At 43.3% G+C, this 21183-nt stretch overlaps 2 protein-coding genes across 2 annotated transcripts in view; both read left to right on the top strand.

Annotated features, from left to right (window-relative positions):
- ttll1 (tubulin tyrosine ligase-like family, member 1) overlaps nt 1-21183 on the top strand; it is a 917975-nt gene that overhangs the window by 490574 nt on the left and 406218 nt on the right. The window lies entirely within an intron of this gene.
- Nucleotides 12235-20564, top strand: LOC108942445 (prickle-like protein 1). Its single transcript, XM_018765842.2, has 7 exons — nt 12235-12791; nt 15471-15584; nt 16210-16347; nt 17550-17753; nt 17880-18066; nt 18155-18997; nt 19128-20564. Exons 1-7 carry the CDS (start codon nt 12621-12623, stop codon nt 20003-20005), a joined length of 2535 nt encoding a protein of 844 aa, XP_018621358.2. The 5' UTR covers nt 12235-12620; the 3' UTR covers nt 20006-20564.

Raw genomic sequence — 21183 nt, forward strand, 5'->3', positions numbered from 1 at the left:
CCTGTAGTGATCATTTAGACTGCCTCCAGAGTCATGGAGGTCATTCACACCCCTGCTGATAGCTTGCAGTGAATTGCCTCAAATTTGGTCAGTCAGGGTCAGATCACAAAGCTTTGGCCACCTCTGCATTGTACAATCATGTTGAACCTTTCGCTGGCATTCTCTACAGGAATACAAAGGTCTGGTTCTGAAGAGCAAGGAAGGCAGAAACATTAGCATTAGAAGCAGCAAAAAGACTTCTGATCCCCATGAATTTTCCAAAATAGCAAATTTGAGGTAAAAAGCATGGTCTTGTAACCTGATGAGTCTGAGTTCATGCCTCAGGAGGGGTCCTGCTTTAGTACCCTTGAGAAAGGCCCTTAAAATGAATTGCTCCCAGCTGTATAAATCCGTAAAATTCCAAGTTGCCTTGGTCAAAAGTATCAGCTCAGTGGCAACAGCAGAATAGATACACAGTTTAGATTGGCTCCTATTAAGAATTTACTATTACGACCATACATCATCTTTATTCACTGTGACCCGGTCAAATGGGAACAGTATCTCAAATGAATAATGCAAATCCCTGAACTAATGGTTTTTTACACCAATTCTTGTTCAAAAAAGTCTGCGCTACACTGTGTAGACTGTTAGCATACGCTTTTGTTTCATTACATTGTCCTCAATAAAAAAGGGCTTCCTCCCTTGGGCAGTCTGGGTAATTTAGCCCTTTACACTTTCTGCTGATTCCAATAGAGTCTTCATTTTTACAGCTGTAGGTAAGAAGCCCAGCAGGGGCTGAATTTTTATTTTCTCTTCTAAGATGCACCACAGATAGCAAACCCCAGGGACCTCTTGTATATCTATAGAAATTCTGTTTATAAACATGTTGTAAGTTACATGTACGCTTATTAATTTAGCTGACAGTTTTCCCCATATTGGTGGTATAGTGAACAAGAATACATTCTATTAAAATAATTATTATTAACTTATTTAGCTAACACCTCTCCCCAAAGGGGGAGCAGCATGACGGGTTTGTGGTTCGAGCCCCACTTGGGGTACCTTAGGGTGGATGGGCATCCCGTCCAAGGTGTGTCCCCTCAGCCTTGTGTCCTCTGCTGCCTGGTAGGCTCCAGCTTACCACAACCCCACTTGAGACTAGCAATTGTAGTCATTGCATTGCTTTCCTAACACGCACCTTTCTCCAAAGCAACTTAAAATGTTTGTTGGTGCACTAAACTTTTTGCACTTACTTACTTATTTACACAGCTGGGCAATTATTACTGGAGCATTTCAGGGCAAGCACCTCACTGAAGGATACAGCAGTGAGAGCAGAATTTGAACCTCGGTCTTTTTGTCGTTGAATCTTTTTCAGCTGAATGTTAATTTTTTCATAAATGGCCCTCAGAGTCAAAGAAAAAATGTTTCTAATTTGATGTAATTAATTTAGTGTGGCTATCTTGATAGATAGATAGATAGATAGATAGATAGATAGAACTTTATTGTCATTGCATAGTACAGGTACACAACAAAGAAATGCAGTTTAGCATCTACCAGAAGTGCAAATAGTAGAATTGTACAAATGAACAAGTGCAGTTAAATATAAGAAATATGTGTACAACAATTAAATAAATAGAATATGGCAGAGAATATGTACAGAAGCTGTTGACCAGGTAGCAGTAGTAATGTGTATATATATAAATGTCTATGGAGTATGTACAACAGTAGCAAGGATAATGCACCGTGTATGTACAGATAATATACATATTATACTGTATATCTATATTATATTAGATATACAGTATATAATATATGTATTGGGGGTGCGGTGGTGCAGTGGGTTGGACCGGGTCCTGCTCTCCAGTGGGTCGGGGGTTCGAGTCCCGCTTGGGGTGCCTTGCGACGGACTGGCGTCCCGTCCTGGGTGTGTCCCCTCCCCCTCCGGCCTTACGCCCTGTGTGTTTCCGGGTAGGCTCCGGTTCCCTGTGACCCCGTATGGGACAAGCGGTTCTCGAAATGTGTGTATGTGTGTGTGTGTAATATATGTATTGTAATATATGTACAAAATATATATATATATTAATTAGGAATTAAAAGGGTTTGTGTCATGAAAATATGGTGATGCTTTTAATCGACCTCTGGGTTGTGCATGCATTGGTACTGATGTCTCAGCCTTCATAAATTCTTTCGATGCACTGTCATAAACATTGCCTGTTAATATTTTTCTTAATCCTAAGGTGATGCTATTGACAAAAGCCTCAGCTTTGGTGTCTTAGTACTGCTAGATGCTATAACGGAAAGAAAACCATTTAATGGTTTTATAACTTACACCCTGGATCCCTGGATTGATCGGTTCATCAGCTGTTGTTTAGACAGTGTCAATCGCAACACGCTCTCCATTCATCCATTCACCTTGCTTTTCTCCTCCACAGGCGCCCTCCCTATCTGATGAGATCGTCTTCCCATCTCCTTGGAGGTCATCCATGTGGTCGTTTTCATTCTCTTGGGTACCATTCAGTTAGGAGTGTGGTCCATCAATTGTCTGCTGTCTGTGCTATATGTCCTGCCTATCTCATCTTATTCTGCCACAACATCCTTTACTGCTCTGCTGTCCTCAGTGCTTTGTTGGATACGTGGTCTAGGTGTGTCACACCGACCATTCTGCAATCCGTGACCCTTTTAGCGACTGACAACCTTTGCTCCTCTTTTTTTGTTAATGCCCACGTTTCGCTGCCGTACAGCATGGCTGGTAGGACCATGAAATTAAAGAGGTTTGCACATGTTGCCTTGTCAACACCTGCTGTGAGAACTTCTTTGATGGAGTTGAATGTGCACCACCTGCCTCTGATTGTCCTTCCAAGTTTGCCTCCCAATTCTTGACACATATTCACATCCTGTCCCAGATAGACATAGCTGTCCACCTGTTCGATTTCTTCACCAGCGACCGTTATTCGCAGCTTTCTTAAGGTGTCCGATCGCATGTACTTTGTTTTGGAGCGGTTCAGTATCAACCCGACCTCTCTGCTTTTCTTATCCAGTTCGCGTAGCGTTTTCTGCAGCTGTCTGGGACTTTGAGCGATCAGCATGATGTCGTCTGCAAATCAGAGATGATTTAGTTGTTCTCCATTGATCTAGATTTATAGAAGGGTATTAAAATAGTGTGTGAGTGACAGAGAGAGTGTGTTCCACTGATGTATGGATGAGTGACCCACTGTAAGTAGTGTATCTAGAAGTGTAAGTCACCTTGGTGAATAAGGTGTGTAGGCTGATAATACTACATGGAATTCATTTGCTTTGGAGAAAAGCGTCTGCTAAATAAATAAATGTAAATGTATGTAAATGTAAAATGGTATGGTTTGGCGATTCCATTAGAATTTTTACAATGAAAGCTGAAGAACTCAACTTCAGTTTTGCTGGAAAAGCCAGCATCTTCCCTGAAGCTTTTGGGCTCAAACCATTTTGCCAAATGACACCAATTCATGAACTGTGAAATGGGTCAAGTGTAGTACTCCATCACTTTTGTCTTTGGAGCTTGTAGAATTGCCCCAGACTTTTAGCCTTGGCTACAATGAAAACAAAAGATAGGATTTTATGTTAGTTGTTTCAGATTTACAAGTGCGAAAATAAAAAGGGGTTATCTGGAGGTAACAATGCTAATAAGCACATTTTATGACGTTACGTTGTCTATGGTATTGTGAGTCACTTTAGAAGAGTTCCCAAAGATCAGCTAACTGTTTTCTCTTTCAGGTGCCAGAAGATAGGGTTACAGTAGAATGTCATCTTTTATTTGATTTTACTGCTCAGTCTTTTGTTATAGTTGTCTTGATAACGCCCATTTGCAGGCCATTATAGTCTCAGGTTGAGCTTAGTTTTATGGCTTGATACTTCACTCTTTGATGGCTGCCCCATGTGACAATGGTTCAGACACACCACATGCTGCCCTGATACTTAACCACGACCCTTCCAGCACACCCAACCAAATGTGTGTTCCAGGGCATATCATACAGAATTGTTGAGGGATTTCAGACCTGATTTGATTACTTGAAAAGTCTTGGAGGAGACTCTGGAGCTGAACTCAAGCATCAAAAAAACGGTGAATTGATACTAGTCATACTTTAGGCAAAAGGCAAATGATTGGTCTGCTGCGACGTGATCAGAATTAAGACATTTATTTCAGAGTGGGTAGGGGGTAGTGTGTACAGCGCCCATTGTTTCTGTTATGTTCGAACTGTGAAAAGGGCCCCTCATTTCAAATCAAAGCCCTGGTTCAGCAGGATGTAGTACTGGTCAATGGTAGTGAACACAGCAGATATGTAAGAATTTGGGTTAACGGGGGTTTCTGCTGAGACTGGACTGTCTAGGCATGTTGGGTTAGGGGGCCAGGTTGTATACATCTGTTTTTGAGCAAAATCAGTGAGTCAGATATGAAAGCCTGTTGGGTCTGTTGCAGAGGTGGCAAAATGGTCCATAACTGTCTGGAAAAAAGATTTGTGGGCCAATAACCCAGAGGTCACGGATCATAGATTTTGCTGTAATAACTTTTAAGTGTGGTTTATATGAAATGTTGGGAATGATAATGGTATAACGGACATGTAGTTTGCAGAAGGAGAGTTTTTACATATATTTAGTGTTATATTTTACTTTAGCAATCTCTTCCTTCAGTGGATTCTCAAAAGCTGGCACAAACTGAAACTGATTTCCTTTTAACTAGTAAATGAATCCTGGCTTTTGGAAGTTAATTTGATGGTCAAAAAAGTTGTTTGCAAGGAACCTTTGCTTACCACTTCCTCCTCATACTTTACACTATGCAGAGCTGGAATTTGTGTGCACCATAGTCCACACATCTCCAATAATTATCTCTTGAAATTTATTTTCAGTATTAGAAAGTGCTGAAAGATCTTCATTTGACTCATTATTTGTTCTTTGTTTACAGACACCACATACTGTAGTACTTGACTGTACAGATCTTCCATCAGAACCTGCCAGAGGTCCGTGCCATATAATATGCAGCTGTTACAGTATATCATAAGCAGAGCCCTCACAGTTATTCATACATGAATGGCTCCCAGTTCACTGGTTCCTTTTGTTACCACACAAGTGCAGCTGTAAAAAGGCCCTTTGAAATTACTTTCATTCAAACCAAAAAACCAAAACCGAAAACTATTTGCCAGGTTCTAGAACTTATGGACCATGAACTGGAAATGTATATCATATTATACGTATTATTTTCAGATTTCAAAGTTGGGTAAAGTGTTATACATGTGATTTTTTTAAATAGACATAATTTGAACACCCAACAGGACAAGCTGTCAATGATAATGAATGGATGGATAATGTGGACAAAGATAAGTTTGGGACAGTAAGTAGTGTAGTTGTTAGAGCTGCTGTCTTTGGACCCTGATGAAGGTACTTACATTAAATTGCTCCAGGAAAACTTACCCCCCACCCTCATATAAATGGGTACAAAACTGAAAATACCTCACCATTGTAATTCGCTTAGGGGAAAAGCATCGGTTAAATGAATAAATGTAAATGCAAAGTGTTTAATTTGTTGTGTTATGTCTTCATCGCAAAACGTCGGTCAGCAGGATGTGGAATTGTTCATGCCTCAAAGGGCAGCTGAAGTACAAAGACAATGTAGATTGTTAGAAGTCCTTACTCCTCTGGAAGTCTGTCACAAAAGGCTTTGAACGCCTCCCTTGGACTGGCCCTCAGCGGAGCTCATTGGCCCCTGGAAACCTGCCGAGACAGTCTGCTTTACTGGCCAGGCACCACACTGGATATGTTTGCTTGAGCTTAACCAAGAAACACTTCTAAATGTGTGTAATTACTAGCATTATGTTGGAAAGTTGCACCACTTGACAGACTGAGATTTAAAGGGTTCATTACAGGACTCTTTTGCTTTCACTACCATACATTTTTCTAGGGTCTTTAAGTAGAGGTTCAGTCAAGGTCTTCAGGAGCAGGAACAATGAAGGTCTGGGCCAGGGTTATCTTTCCTGAGCTCTCTTTAGTAAAAAGCTAGTAAAAAGTAGTTATTCAGGATAGGTCCAATGTATGAGACACATATACTGTTTTGAAATGTGAGACATGAAGAAATAGCCCCCAGGGAATGGAAGTCTTTGAACGAACTTCCCTAAGGAAACTACCTGCTGGGTAGTGGACTTGAGGGGAAACTCTGGAATCAGTTTGGTGCAGCAACTGGAATGACTGCACCTTATTCACATAAAAGAGTCAAAAGTAACACAAGCATAGCTGTCCTCCTTTGATTTTTTTTTCTTGATTGACCCCCTGGTTCCCAGCTATAAGCTCGGCAAATCTGAATTCCTACTATTCCATTGGCCGTGAGGAACGTATTTATATTCATGGGCTACCACTCATTTTCACACTTGCCGCCAAGTTTGAATAGGGTGCAACATTCCAGTACTGTGTGGTTGGCTGTTAGGTTTCCACCGTTAGACAACACCCATGGCCCCAAGAGTAAGCACTTATTTAAATATCTTGCATAATATCTTTGTGTTCACTTTCACATGTGATTCAAAACAACTGGCACTCTACTTTCAGTGGGAGGAAAGTGTGCTCTCTTACAAATGAAGCATTGTCCAGGGGGACACCCTGTATTGTGACTCTTTGCTGTTAGCAGGAACAACATTTTCCCTTTACATATTTATTTAGCTGATGCTCTTCTCCAAAGCAACTTACAATTATTTACCTATTCATACAGCTGGATAATTTCACTGGAACAACTTTAGGGTAAGTCCCTTGCTCAAGGGTACTACAGCTAGAGGGGGGGTTTGAACCTGTGACCTTTCAGACTAAAGCCAGGAGTTCGAACCACTACACTACCAGCGAAACAACAAGCCAAAAAAAAAAAGGCTGTAACGAGGGATTTTGTGGTGATCCGGTTCAAAACAGCTATTCCTATTCGATCTTCAGTCACTTTGATTTACTTTAAACGCAAACACCGCTGCGGAGTCTTTATCATGATAAGTGGACTGGAGCTGTGAAATTCATTCGAAACTGTGGGGTATTGAGCATCTACTGTTTCTGTAGCTTTGTTAAAACTGAATTTGTTTTTGACAAAAACAAATTCCTTGTGGAAGTGCTCAGTATGGGCCAGAGCTGCTCCCAATTCATATGTTAACTTCTATTCTCGCAGTGAGATTTTGCTTTTATTTTGAGTCAAAATAGTGGCGAACTTCTGAGAATTTGAATTTTTTTGAATGTGTTGAGCACTGACAAGGGTCCTTCCAAAATGACCGCATCCTTTTTGCATTTATACACACATGCTATTTTTATCTGCATTATTGCTGAAAAGCTGAGACAGCTGTAACTTGTAACTTAAGTGGTGTACATTAAAGTGGATGTCTTGGTTCCTTCGGATAAATATGCATGTAGAAAATATCTCCAGTAGCTTCCTTTGGACTAAATAGAAAAGCTGAGATTGAAAAACGAAATAAGACAAACAAGAGTGAGAGTGGTTGATTTTTCAAAGCAAAGCAATTTTGATTTTAACTTGGTGAAATGTGTACCACAGTGGACTATTAAAAGAGCCAAAGTGCTGGATGGTTTTGGAAATGGAGAGACAAGCAGCATGTTTTCCACTTCAAAGTGTGTGTGGCTCGTACGGCCGCAGGCAGTGCTGCAGGAACAAGCCGGCAAGGAGATCTGTGGCTAGTCTCTGGTCCCTGGACCACAGGGCAGCCTTGCCTGCACTTCACACTGAAGTATGTTTGAAGTGCGAGGGGGCAGGACTGAGGGGAGGGGTTCGGGTCAGGAATGCTGCGAGGACAGCCCACTCCTAGGAGACACAGCACACTCTATGTGTTTTCAGTCTCACTTTGATTATGGCCAGAACCTACACTGACAGTTTTCACATGAGTGTGTGGGCTCTCTGTTGAAAGCAGGGCGGGGGGCGCCTGGCACAAGCTGGTGGGGATGAGTGACCCTTGTCCTTGTGGATGTCCAACACGGAGCCAGGTGGTGAGTCAGAGCAAAGGAATTGAAGAGCTGGGACTGCCAAACAGGACTGAGGGACTTGTGGAGGTAAGACTGCAATGGCTCCTCCTAAATTATCCTGATGTTCCCTTATTTATTGGGGATCTTCTATGTCCAGTGTTTCTTTTGTTTAAAAAGCACATAATAGATGGTCCTCTGAGATCTTTAGGATGTTTATAAAACATCAAAGAACATATGGGATCCTGATTATGAAGAGCCTGTTTCCCATGAAAGAACCTCAGTGCCAGGGTATCATTTACTGCATTGGTTTGAAGGTTGATAGTACATGTCTGGAAACTTCTGTAATAGTTTTTGAATGTGCATGGGAGAAGGGACAGTTCTAGAGTCATGGGACTCGTTCCTCACAGATGGCAGTGGGCTGCTGGGATGCATTGTACTAGAATACACTCCATTTGGCCTTGGTGACTGTTGTCCAGGAAGGGTAGCTGGAGCCATTTGGGTCTTTGTAAGGCATTTTCATCCTAATCCTTTGGCTGTTTTTCTGCCACCTTAGTACCAGGTTCTAAGTTTTGGCCGTGCTTTGATGGAACAAAGTGGTGAAAAAACGTCTCTCCTTCAGAACTGCTGAATTCCTCCCAGCATTCAGGAAGGTTCCGAACCCATCTCTTTCAGACTGACTTCTCTCCAAAGGCTTTGTTAATTGATCCATCACCATCCTTTACAAAAATCTCCATATTTGCTTTGTGTAAGGTGTACCAGACCAATCAAAGAAGCAGTACTTTTTGACAGTTGCATGTTTGTATCGAAAGCTCTTGGTCTTTTCTTCAAAATATTTTGTTGTGCTGTGAGTGTTAAGTCTCTTTGTAGCATTTGCCAGATGCATAAATGTAGATGTACTGTGGTGTTCACCTGCCTTCCTGCTTGTACTTGATAGTTGTATGGCTGAGGTGTTCAAAAAGAAACTGGATTCTAATCGCTCGGTTACATCTGTGTGTTTGGTTAGTTTGCTGTAATATATGTGTGTGGCTGCGTGTTCCCTCTACCTGATCTACCAGAGCTGGCTTCCAGTTGGAAGTTTCTTCACATGGATCTGATGCTGAGACCTCCGTTATAAGCATTCCCCAACATGGTCACTCCATGTTTGGATATAAAAGGATTGATGTGTGTGTCCCCCCACCCTTCACAGAGGGGCTGTTAACAAAAGCTCACATTGTTTCATTGACAGCAGGTGAGAAGTTGAAATATGAAACCTGTGTGTGCTGCAAGAGGGGAGACCACAACACCTTTGTTGTGTTTAGACTGAAGGTGTTTGGCCAAGAAATGCTCAGAGTGTAAATTACATGCATTATGAGCTATGTCAAAGAATTCAGCAGAAGAATTTCCCCATGTCAATGGAAACATCTCCTCTGAAACAAACACACAGGGTGGACTGCAGTATTTGTGTATCCTTCTGTGTTAGTTAGTACAGAGTTAGTGTAGGCCGTTAAGCTAAGTAGTATAGTTTAAAGTGCTGAAGACCCAGCCGTCAACAGGTTTTCTGATACTAGATACCAAGGCAAGGTGAGAAACTTTGATTTTCATGTAAAAATTGTGCTGTTTTTTCCTGAAGCATGTAGGTGCCTTATACCATGTTGTCCATCACAGTGAAGTCAGACTGCTTTAACCTCATGAGGTCTTTACGGTTATAAGGACGACTGACATGATAATGCCTTGTGCCACGTTCTTCCATAACTGCATTCTTACTTCTAAGGATTGTCTCATTTTACATTTGCAAACAAACACAGACTTGTTGTCTTACATGCTCGTTTCCTTGAAAAACTGAGAATGTGTTACTGTCTGTGTGTGTGTGTGTGACAGAGAGAGAGGGAGAGAAACATGACTTTATTAGTTGAGGGTACTGGAAGTGGCCAAGCTTTGTTTGCTCTTTTTCCCTATTCCTTCGGAAAAAGGGACAGCAGAGGTTGAACGGTATTCCATCTGCAAATATTCTGAACTGAGAATTATTATTCTGAAAGGCATCATTCTTTCACCAATCTCTACTTTTGTACTCAGAAGCAGAAAGTTCTGAAAACGTAGTGAATCATGACAAAATTTTCTGACATGTGGGCAGTGATCCTGAAGGCCTTGCTTTCCCGGAGGTCCCTGCGACCAGGACCTGGTCCTGTTTAGTCTTTCCAGGCTGTTGTTAATTCAGATCTCTGCTGCTAGAGGGGCTTCATTAGCATCTCAGTGAGTAAAAGCTGAATCTGCTTCTCAAGCCCTTCACTCATGGAAACTAGTACCTACTGCTTTTGGGTTGGCAGCATTATTGCCCCCTATCAACCCCCCAAAAGCCATGTTAACAAGAACTTTGACAAAAGAGGGGCCGTTAAACAATTTGCACCTTAGGCCTGGGGACTTTGGAGGTCACGGGCTCTCTGGCAGGTTCCTGTCTGCCCCCCCACTCAGAGGAAAAGGTCCCTCAAGAATGTGGGAGTTACCTGGGAAGGGGGAGGGTGGGCAAGTAGTGATGGGGGAAGGAAGGGAGCCCTCATTTTGCTTGACCTTCCTAAAGAGTGAGCGAGTGGCCGCCTAGGAAACAATGTCATCTGCCTGCCTCTCAATTGGCCCATTTGGCACAGGATGCTGAACCAGGAAATGTCCCACATAGACATTGTGTGTGAGTGTTTAACCCAAGAGTCCTGCAGTGTCCTTTAATTACTTCTGCTTTCCTGTGGGTTTTGCGGAAAAGCTGAATTTCAGACACTGCGTAGTTATCTAGGCAGCGTAATTGCAGTTGACCTAAGGGCTGGGTTAACCCTTTCCTCTTTTGCTGCAAACACTGAAGTCTCAGTAATTATATAATAATATTTGACTTTATTGCTCGGTGGTTTAAGATGGCAGATTAATCTTGAAGTTTTATCGAGGACACCCATTTATCTCGATTTAGGATTCCGAATTTTTCTAAGCAAGCACATTGTTTGACTGCTGTGCCGTTATTTGCAAGTCAGTGGGCAGGAATGGCACAAAAGCACTTTTCTGACATTTGAACAAAACACTGGTTATCTGAGCCCGGGAGCCTCAAAACATATCACTGCCGATGCGAGGACTCATTTTCAGTAAAATAATGCAGATAAAAGGAGATCGCCTTAATAGTGACAACAGCCAGTGTTACGATTCCATTCCCTCACACCTGGCTTCTCCTGCACCCTTCAGCAGGACAGTGTAGGCATGAATTGACAGCTGTGCTACTTGCATGTCCTTCTTTTCACGTGTAGTGTCACATTGCCATTGCACGGTGTTCTTAGCCTCAGTTGATGCCAGAATGTGCTTCTGTCCTTGTGAGCAACGTTTTTTTATGCCTGCGAGGTGGTGAGTCAGGCTTTGCGTGGACGCTGATGACTAGGGCAGGATTCTGGGTACACAGCTCACGCTGTGGTCTGGACTTCAGCGTCTCTGTGCTGTGTAAGGCACTCGCACTCGGATATTCATGTGGAAAGGAAACTCCAGCAGAGAAGCTTCAGATGGGACCATCTTGCTTTGGAGCCTTGAGGGCGGCTGGTTTTCTCAGCTGTCTCCTCAGCCGTCTGTTGTCACAGCAGGATTATGGGTATGGCTGAGGGGGTCGATCCCACTGTCAGGCTTTACACTCTTGAAAGACGGCCACAACTGCAAAAGGTCACCTCATAACCAAAGCTGCTTTAAACTTTTCTCCAGGAGCAAAACTACAAGAACACGTGAAAAGCTTGACTGCTAAACTGCGACAATTTGCACAGTACTGCATCTTGTTCAAAAACTGTTTGCATCAAAGCTCACGTTTCAGTAAGTCGAGTGGCGTTTTTAACCAAAAGCAGAGTAATTTCGTTTTTAGACTGCAGACACGAAGGAACAATGACATCCATTGCAACATGAAAGGCGACAGTACGATCATCTGGCTTCATCATTCTGTGGCGTTGCCTGCACCAACCAACCGTACAAATGCCTCCTGGTGGCGTTGCGTGGGAAGGGGGGGTTCGGAGGGGTGTTTTGGGGGGTCCAGCCCATGCTGTCAGCCTTTGATCTCTAAGGCCCATTTTCTCCTCCCTGAGTTTTGAATCCAGCCGGACATCAGTCGGTTCTCATCTTCATCACCTGTCTGCCACTCTCCTGCCTTCTGCAAAGCAGTCTCCTCAAATGAAAGAATCATCCTTGTTTTTTCACTTGTCCAAACAAGATGCAATTGGACAGCTTCAACAACAGTCTGGGAGAACATGGGGACTTGGCTGAAAGCACAACTTTCCATTTGCCAAGATAGTGTATTCAGACAACAAAGATGTTGACAATATGTAGTACTTCTGTGACGATGTGTACATTGTTACTTTTAAACCTGTATTTGTTTAAGGGTTCATCTTCACTTCATCGGTTAAATCGGTATAAACTGAATGGTTTTCCAAAAAAGAGTATGCAGTGTTAGAGTGCAAAATTAATCTATTTTTCCAGACAAATTCATCACCATAACAAAAACATTGTCTAGATACAAAAAAGTCCATCAGATCCTGTTGTTGGTCTAATGGGAGTAATGATATACTAATGATATACTGGCCCCTCCTTCAGCAAGCTAGAGCTACTGCCAATTTGGCCTCCTATCAGGTTTATGCTCTACAAGCATTCAAGCAACGAAAGGCTGACCTTCTCCCCTTGCTTCCAATTAACAGAAGCTCTTCCTGATGAACCTGGATAACTCAAATGGCTACCAGCCAGGGGCCCGGGCCCCAGAGATGGAGCAGAAGGCCAACAAGCTTATCTTAGGGTTCCAGCGCAGCTCAACTTCTGATGACGACTCAGGCTGTGCCTTGGAGGAGTACGCCTGGGTCCCTCCCGGTTTACGGCCTGACCAGGTAAGATGCAACCCCAGAAATGACCTTTACTCCTGGCCGTCTCACTTTGTTCCATGAAAGGGAAATCCCTGAAAACTACTGTGCAGTTGCATCACAAGTGTACAGTGCAGCAGGTATACATGTATAGTGGTGTAGATATGCTAAAACAAGGTACATTTTTAGTACATTTCAGGAAGAGCTTCAGGAGATCAGGCTTTGCTGTTCATGGGGCTGTCTTGTAGCAGACATTTCATGTCCAGCCTTGCTCGCATAAGCGTGTACTTTAAACCCCAAACAAAGAGCCAGAGGGTGCTGATGAGAGAGAGAAGCTTGGCAGGGTGTGCAGGTTGTAGGTCAAGATCATGGAAGGTGTGTGTCACTCCTGCAGGGCACTGGATCTGCCAGATTGCATGGTACTCCCCACCGAAGGTCACAGTTCTGTCCCTAAACTACAATACGGTGCAGGTGATGCCCTACATGTACAGCTCAGTGAGGATATGCGGTAATTGGGGATATTTTGGTCCCGTATGAAAGACAGTGTTGAGACTTGAGTTTCTGTAATTTGGCTGAAGATGAATTTACTGTTCCTGTGCCAATGCTGAATAGGTACAAAGAATCAGGAGAAATTTAGGCCCTGTGTGGTAACATGCTGTTGGCCCCACACTTTGTGTCACACAAAAACACAGCCCTTTGTGCAGATGCCAGCGGGTTTTTTTCAGTGCGTTCTTACATTTTTCCATCCTTGAATCACGACTCCGCTTCCCAGCTGGGGGAGTTAAGTCACCCATGACAGGCCATTTGTACATGCTGTGGTCAGCAGAGCTTTTATCCTTATTTGTAAAAACACAGTCCCAGTGACAAGACTTGCCTCCAGCTGTGTGCATGTTTTTTTTTTTTCTCTCCTGGAGATGCCAGCCAGAGTCTGTAATGTCAATGTTAAACCACACAGAATATTTATGCAGGCATAGAAAGAACACATTGTAACACTTCTCATGCGTTCCAGCAATAACATTCTGCAACTCAGAGATCATTTTATTGGTACTGTACACTTTTTTTTCTTTACAGAATTTCATGTACATAATGTTCTCTCTTAGGATATGTATTATGCTACTAATAAACAAAACAAGAATATAATAATAATATGACTGCATATATATTTCAAGTCTGAGCTTTGTCCTTGAACTCATTGAAATGTTTTACTTATTCACATGAAGGCAAAAACACTGCCGGCAAGTTGGGAAATACATTTTGTTGCTCATAAATATTTAATTTTTTCATCACTTTCTGAGCAAAGATTGCAGATGACTACTATTGGTTAGGTTACCATTTCTGGAGGGGCTTTATTTAATATCTGGGTGTTCTTATTTGGGCCTGGAAACCTACATGTAGGAGGTGTGGCTTGAAGGTAAAATGAAGAATGGATCTTCATTTATTAAGCAGTATCTAACAAATGTGATAATGCTTCACTTATTCCAAGTCTGGCCTCATTTGTCAATGTCATTTCTTTTCATTGTCTCAAATCAGAAAATATACCATATATTAGGTTCTGAACCAAAAACAAAGGTTCTGTGAAATCAAAAGCGAAATAAAGAATTGGATACCAAATACTTTGGTCAGTTTCAACTTCTTGACAGAAAATTGTGAGTTATTTGCAACAAGACTGCCAATATTTCTGTCCATGGCTATACATAGTTTATGTATCAAATCAAGTTGTAGTGCAAAGATAGAACAATAAAGACAAAAATCAACTGAAACAATGTAAAAGCATTTCAGACTCATTGAAAAAGTTGGGATCATTTGAATTTTTAAGACAACCACCATGATCACCAAGATTGAAATGGGGAACTAGCAGAAAGGGGGTAAAGGGGGATGGGAAGCGAACACAGTATAAGGCAAACTATAGATGCAAAGAAGACCACATGGTGGCATTGGTTTCTGGTCTTTGCAGCATGATAACAATGGTATCTCAGTGTGGGTTCGATTCCTGCTCAGTCTGTACTGACTTCTGATACTCACATGGTTTTCCTGTCACAGAGAGTGTTTTGGGTTTTGGATTTCATTGGACATGATGGGTGTTGATCAGTGTTAAACTCCTTCAGGGATCTGGAATGAGAGGCTAGATTAACAGTTATGCCTTGACCCCACCTACCCCAGACTTGCAAACCTGACTGTCAGTCCAAATCCTTGAGATGACTTCAGAATTGTCATTAGAGTCTGACTCATTTCACCCCGAGTCTTCATATGGCTCAGAAATGACTGCTGCTAATGAATTGTTCTTCAGGCCTCGGTGTTTACTGCTTGGAATGGTCTTTAACTGGTCCTGTCCTGGTAAAAGTAACATCCATATGCTGTTTGTCTGCTAGTAACAGTTTAGAACCTACTAAATAGCTGTCATGCGAAGAAAGAATGTAAATATTTTGTATTGAACTGCAATTCAACTGACATCCTTGAAGGCAGTTTAGGGAATTTGTTCTAGCAATACAATTAAGCACCGGTTCAGCTTACTTTCATGAAGCTCATTCAACCACATTTCCAGAGCTCTTATAGTTGTACAGAGAACCAGAGAACTTCGCCCTTCAGAACTGTTGAGTTGAATAGCTCAACTGTAGAGTACACTGCTGTAGAGTATACTGGTCCATTTAAACACATCTGTTGAGGTCAGCTTACACTACCTACAGTGCTAATTCCTTTTTCTTCCAGGTTCAGCTGTACTTTGCATGCCTGCCAGAGGACAAGGTGCCATATGTGAACAGCCCTGGGGAGAAGTTCAGGATAAAGCAGCTTCTATACCAGCTGCCACCTCATGATAATGAAGTGAGTGCAGGATGCGTTCCCAAAAGCAGGAACAGCATCACAGCAGGTTATCTGGAAGTGGGGGTGGGAGTAGGGGGGGTTGCTGGTGGATCAGTTTACATTTACCATGAGTGATAAACCCAGTTCCTTTAATAAGAGTCACATAATCATAAAATCACAAGTCGTAAGGATAGGCTTCTCCTTGTGATGTTGCTGCTGTCATGCCCTGTCCTTCCCCACAAAGTCTCATTGTCTCTTGCACTGAAGGTAGGTTGGTACAATAAAACTTTTGACAAAATTACTTTATGATGTTTGCTGCTAGCTGGGCTCACCATTGCCTGGAGGCATTTTTGGCATAGTTGTGGTTCACAAGCAAAGGTGAAAGAAGTGGAGAGCAGGGCTTGAAAGATGTCTATGTGTGGCACTGTTTACTGTGGTTGACTGCTGTAACGTGTCTGCTCTCGAGTCTGTTGTCCATTGTTTGATTCCGCATTAAATGTTGAGCCTGTTTGAATAAACGGCTGCTTAGCTGAGACTTGTGGGTGGGTGGGTGGGACATTAACATTGCACCATGAGGCCAGCTTACGGAGAGGAGCTTCTTTTCATGCTTAAAGGTGTTTATTCTGACATCCATGTCCCCCCACAGATCCGGTACTGTCAATCGCTCAGTGAGGAGGAGAAGAAGGAGTTGCAGATGTTCAGCTCTCAGCGCAAGAAGGAGGCGCTGGGACGAGGCACCCTCAAGTTATTGCCACGGGCGCTCATGCACACAATCTGTGAACATGTAGGTGCTGCAGCTTCTTGTCTTTGTTGGAAAAACTTTTTCAAAGCTAAAGATCTATAACCATCTTTCAAGCTTGTATAGTTACTGGAAAAGCTTTTTGCTATAGAATCATATCCTAACAGTTGCAGCACTGGAAGCTCTACTGAGCCTGAACAGAGTTACAAAGAATGTACAACTTCAGAGGACTGCTGGTTGTGAACTGTAGGATATGTGAGCCCAGTGACCCCATCAAGCCTGACTATTTTATTACAAGCACCATGCTGGAGAACCAGGACTTAATAAAGGCATGGGTTCTACTGGACAGAGAGGATGTGTGGAAATGAGGGACACATTGTTAAGCTAGGCGTGAAAGATAGTCATGCCACCTTGTGAAGTATGCAGCATTGCTTTTGCGCAAACAGGGTTTCTATGCTGCGTTAATTTTTTCCGTTTACTTTTTTTAAAGAGTCCAACATGGCAGGGTGTACATTACCGAGCTAGCAGTGCTCTAAAAGGTGTCAAGGGACAGTGATTTCAGCCTGTCAGTAGAGATCTCCTTATAGGATGTTTGCTCAGTGATTCCACTTTGTGTTGCTCTATGATGCTTACCATGTGAGGAGAGCTTAGCAGCTCTGTTGAGCACTTCTATAAAGCGTACAAAAAACAAACTGGTCGCTGGGCAAGCCGAGGACCTGCGGTCACAGTTCCTCCAGACGGCATTTGTCAGATGCCACCCCCAGTAAACCCAAACGTAGCGCAAGATTGCAGATCTCGGCATCCAATTCCACAACAGAACTTTAGGGTCATGTGATGCCCTAGTTCCCTGGACTGAGGCCATAGTGGTATAATGGGGAACAGCTGGGAACCGGATCTTGTGGCAGCCATGGTTATAAAAAGACCTGGAACGGCATATTTCTTCACGCTCCATTAAGCTGTTCAATCACTTCAGTCATTGGGGAGAAGGCAGTAAGTGTGTTGGCAAGTGTTAAATTTTGTACAAAACCCCCTCTGGGTTTTTTTTTTTTTTTTTTTTATAAATACTGACTTTGTGTTATCTTCATTTGCGCTTCATAGATTTCTATTTCCACAAGATGATTCAGCCAGCTGTGTTGAACTGGCACAGTCCTTAATATTGTAATGATGAGCTGTTTTAGGAACTGTCTCTATACCGTAGTGAACTGCCCTGGTTTGGGACTCATATTCCTACCTTCTTCTGTTTTCAGTGTGGGGAGAACATCAGTGGAGGAGAGATGGTGGTGTTTGCTTCCAGGGCAGGGCCTGGGCCTTGCTGGCACCCACTGTGTTTTGTATGTGCCACCTGCAACGAGCTCCTGGTAGACCTCATCTACTTTTACCACGACGGGAAGGTCCACTGTGGACGGCACCATGCTGAGCTGTTGAAGCCTCGCTGCTCTGCCTGCGATGAGGTTGGTCTTAGAATGAGCAGGCAATGCTAAAAAACATGTAGACAGTCTTCACATCGGTGTCCTGTTTCCATGGGTTCTTTTTCATCTCTCCTAAGTCATTCACTGCTAATGTTTTCTTAAAATTAGATTATTTTTGCTGATGAGTGCACGGAGGCGGAAGGCCGCCACTGGCACATGAAACACTTCTGCTGCTTCGAGTGCGATGTTGTACTGGGTGGACAGCGCTACATCATGAAAGATGGTCGTCCCTATTGCTGCGGCTGCTTTGAATCCCTGTATGCTGAGTACTGCGAGGCCTGCGGCGAACACATTGGTGAGGCCCTGACCACATTTTCTCCTCATACTTCTCTGTCACAGGACACTAAAAAAAGAATTTGGTTTCCCCCCTTCTCTACCTATAGGTGTGGACCATGCCCAGATGACTTACGATGGCCTGCACTGGCACGCCACAGATGCATGCTTTTGCTGTGCCCAATGCCAGACCTCTCTCTTAGGGTGCCCGTTCTTGCCCCGCCAGGGCAGGATCTACTGCTCCAAGGCTTGCAGCCTCGGAGAAGATGTGCATGCCTCAGACTCATCCGACTCAGCTTTCCAGTCAGCTAGGTCCCGTGAGTCCCGGAGGAGCGTGCGCATGGGGCAGAGCAGCCGCTCATCTGACCAGTGCCGCCAGTCACTGCTTTTTTCCCCAGCTGTCAACTACAAATACCCTGGGCTGTCTGGCAATGTCGATGACACCTTGTCACATAGACTGGAACACCTCCGCTTTGCAGATGACCACTTCTGGAAGGACAGGGAAGAGCAGGAGGCACTGGAGGACCATGAGGAGTGGGCAGAGCATGAGGACTACATGACACAGCTGCTCCTTAAGTTTGGAGGACGTGATGGATTCCAGACAACCGAAGACGCTGGGCCCACAGAACGCTGGATGTCAGACACGGAGGTCAAAATATCCGAACCAAAAATAGGCAACCGGATTCAAAGCCTAGCCAGCAAAAAGTACCAGGCAGATATGTACTGGGCCCAGTCACAAGATGGCCTCGGAGACTCGGCGTATGGGAGTCACCCTGGACCTGCCAGCAGTCGGAAGATGCAGGAGCTAGAGATGGAACATGGTGCGGCCGGCTTCAGGCGAGATCAAAAATCATGGTACGATGATTCCCTGGAGTGCATCAGTGATGAGCTTAAGCAGCCAGATCAGAGTGTTAGAGACTCCATGGATTCATTAGCTCTCTCCAATATCACCGGTAAGAGATCCTGCGTTACTGTGGTGTCTATCTCACCGATAGTCACATTTTAAGCTGTTTTTTCAAAGCTATGGTAACTTTGCCTTAAGGTGAAAGGAATATTCTTAATGAACTTTTATTTCCTCTATAGGAGCCTCCATGGATGGAGATGGTAAAGAGAGACCACTGCCATATTCCTTAGAAAACTTCCAGGAGCTTGAGGTAGAAGAATGTGAGAAGATGAGCAACATGGGAACTATGAACTCTTCAGTGCTGCACCGGAGTGCAAATTCTCTGAAGAGCTTAATGTCTGAGGTGGCGAATGGGGAAGAAGTGGAGGAGGAAGAGGACAAGACCAATCTTGTACACATGCCTATGCTACGGAGAACCAGGTCTCAGTCCCGGCCTCAGCAGGTTAAGTTCTCAGATGACATTGTGGACAATGGGGCATACGAGGAACTGGAGGTACGGCAACCCCCAATGAGTGAGCGAACCCGTCGACGTGTGTACCACTTTGAGGAAGCAGACAATCACCACAGCCACCTTCGTCACCATCATCGGCACCGGCGAAGTCGAAAGTCCCGCTCGGACAACGCCCTTCACATGGTCCCCAGAGAACAGGCCCAGATATGCTTTAGGCCAGAACCTCAGAGGCGCTTCCCATCCTCCTGCACTCAGGACACTCGGGTCTTCTTGTCCGGTCGGGAGCTGTACAGGCCTCGGTCCCAGTCCCGAGCCCACACCACTTCAGATTATGCCCTGCAGAACCCTGCAGTGGACAGGTTTCTAGGGCTATATGGAGATGATGATGATGATGATGATGACTGGTGCTCCACATGCTCATCATCATCCTCCGAATCTGAGGAAGAGGGCTTCTTCTTGGGCCAACCTATTCCGCAGGCAAGGCCACCAAGATTCCATTACTATACAGACCTTCCCAGCCCCATATCAGCATTACCTTCCTCTTACGGTCCTCGCTCGAAACAGAAAAAAAAGGGCCACAAAGGCAAGAACTGCATCATTTCATAGCCTTCTCCATATGACCCTTCCTCTAAATTGTGATTGCTGACTGCCTTTAATGCATTTTACTTTACTTTAGTAATTACTAATGATAATTTAGTGACAGAGCTACGTTTCTGTACTTGTTGACACGATTTGGTAAATACGTTTACAGAAGTTGTTCTTTTTCCATGTCGTCATGTTTACGCTGAACTCTACTTGAAGGTAGAAAATTCGCCGCATTAAAAGGCCATTTAAAGACAGAATGACTTGCTCTCAGTGTGCATAACAGTTTCTACAATAGACTGTCCTCTAAGTTCTTATTACCCCTGGTGTTCAGATTAAAAAGCAAAAGCATTATTATCAACCGGAAAACTATTTATATAGGAGCATTTAGAGACAATTATTTAACAGTGAAAATCATTTATGTACATATGTAAAGTTAAGATTTTAAAACTGATATTTTTATAGCCCAAAGTTGAATTTTTTTTTTTTTTTTTTTTTTTTTAATCTTTGAGGAGACCTAGAGTACAGAGGTCAAATTCAGTTGTTTAAGACCACAACTTCAGGCTACCTGGACACAAAAAAAGAAAAAAAACCCCACTTTCACAGACCCAGCAGCGGCGCTTATATTAACAGCCATTGCTATCGCCATTTATTTGCTTTTTTGGTATTCAGCTTACATTTGTCAAGGGGCACAAACACCCCACCTATATTAACCACAGTTTGCTTGGGATAAAAGGTTTTATTTATGGCTCATACTGTATTGTAAACAGATCTCTAATCTGTAAAAATGTAATGATAATAAAAATGTCAAATGAAAGCTTAATTCTTTTTTCCAAAACATTTGTTCTAGTCAACAATTCATTGACATTTTTGAGTGGCCGGCTATTTTGGTGTGAAGTGCATTGTAAAAGGGCTAGGTGGTTCGGGGAGGATACAGGGGTATGAGTGGGCACTGAAACCAAAAATGATTTACCTTATCTACACTTATTAATTTAGCTGACACTTTTCTCTAAAGAGACTTACAATTTGTTTACCCATTTATACAGTTGGGTAATTTTACTGGAGCAATTCAGGGTAAATACCTTACTCAAAGGTACTTTGGTACAGAAGTGGGAATTGAACCTGCAACCTTTGGGTCCAAAGGCACTATGCTACCAGCTGTCCCTGCACTGGAGTGCAAATCCTCTGGTAAGCTTACTGTC

Source organism: Scleropages formosus, chromosome 5, assembly GCF_900964775.1.
Source record: "Scleropages formosus chromosome 5, fSclFor1.1, whole genome shotgun sequence".
NCBI lineage: Eukaryota > Metazoa > Chordata > Actinopteri > Osteoglossiformes > Osteoglossidae > Scleropages > Scleropages formosus.

Bases quoted from the DNA above. Each gene is read 5' to 3' on its own strand.
- LOC108942445 (XM_018765842.2), top strand. From the start codon at position 12,621: ATGAACCTGGATAACTCAAATGGCTACCAGCCAGGGGCCCGGGCCCCA. The intron at 18,067-18,154 runs GTGAGGCCCTGA...CTCTACCTATAG, and splicing joins GGCCTGCGGCGAACACATTG to GTGTGGACCATGCCCAGATG. The intron at 18,998-19,127 runs GTAAGAGATCCT...TTTCCTCTATAG, and splicing joins AGCTCTCTCCAATATCACCG to GAGCCTCCATGGATGGAGAT.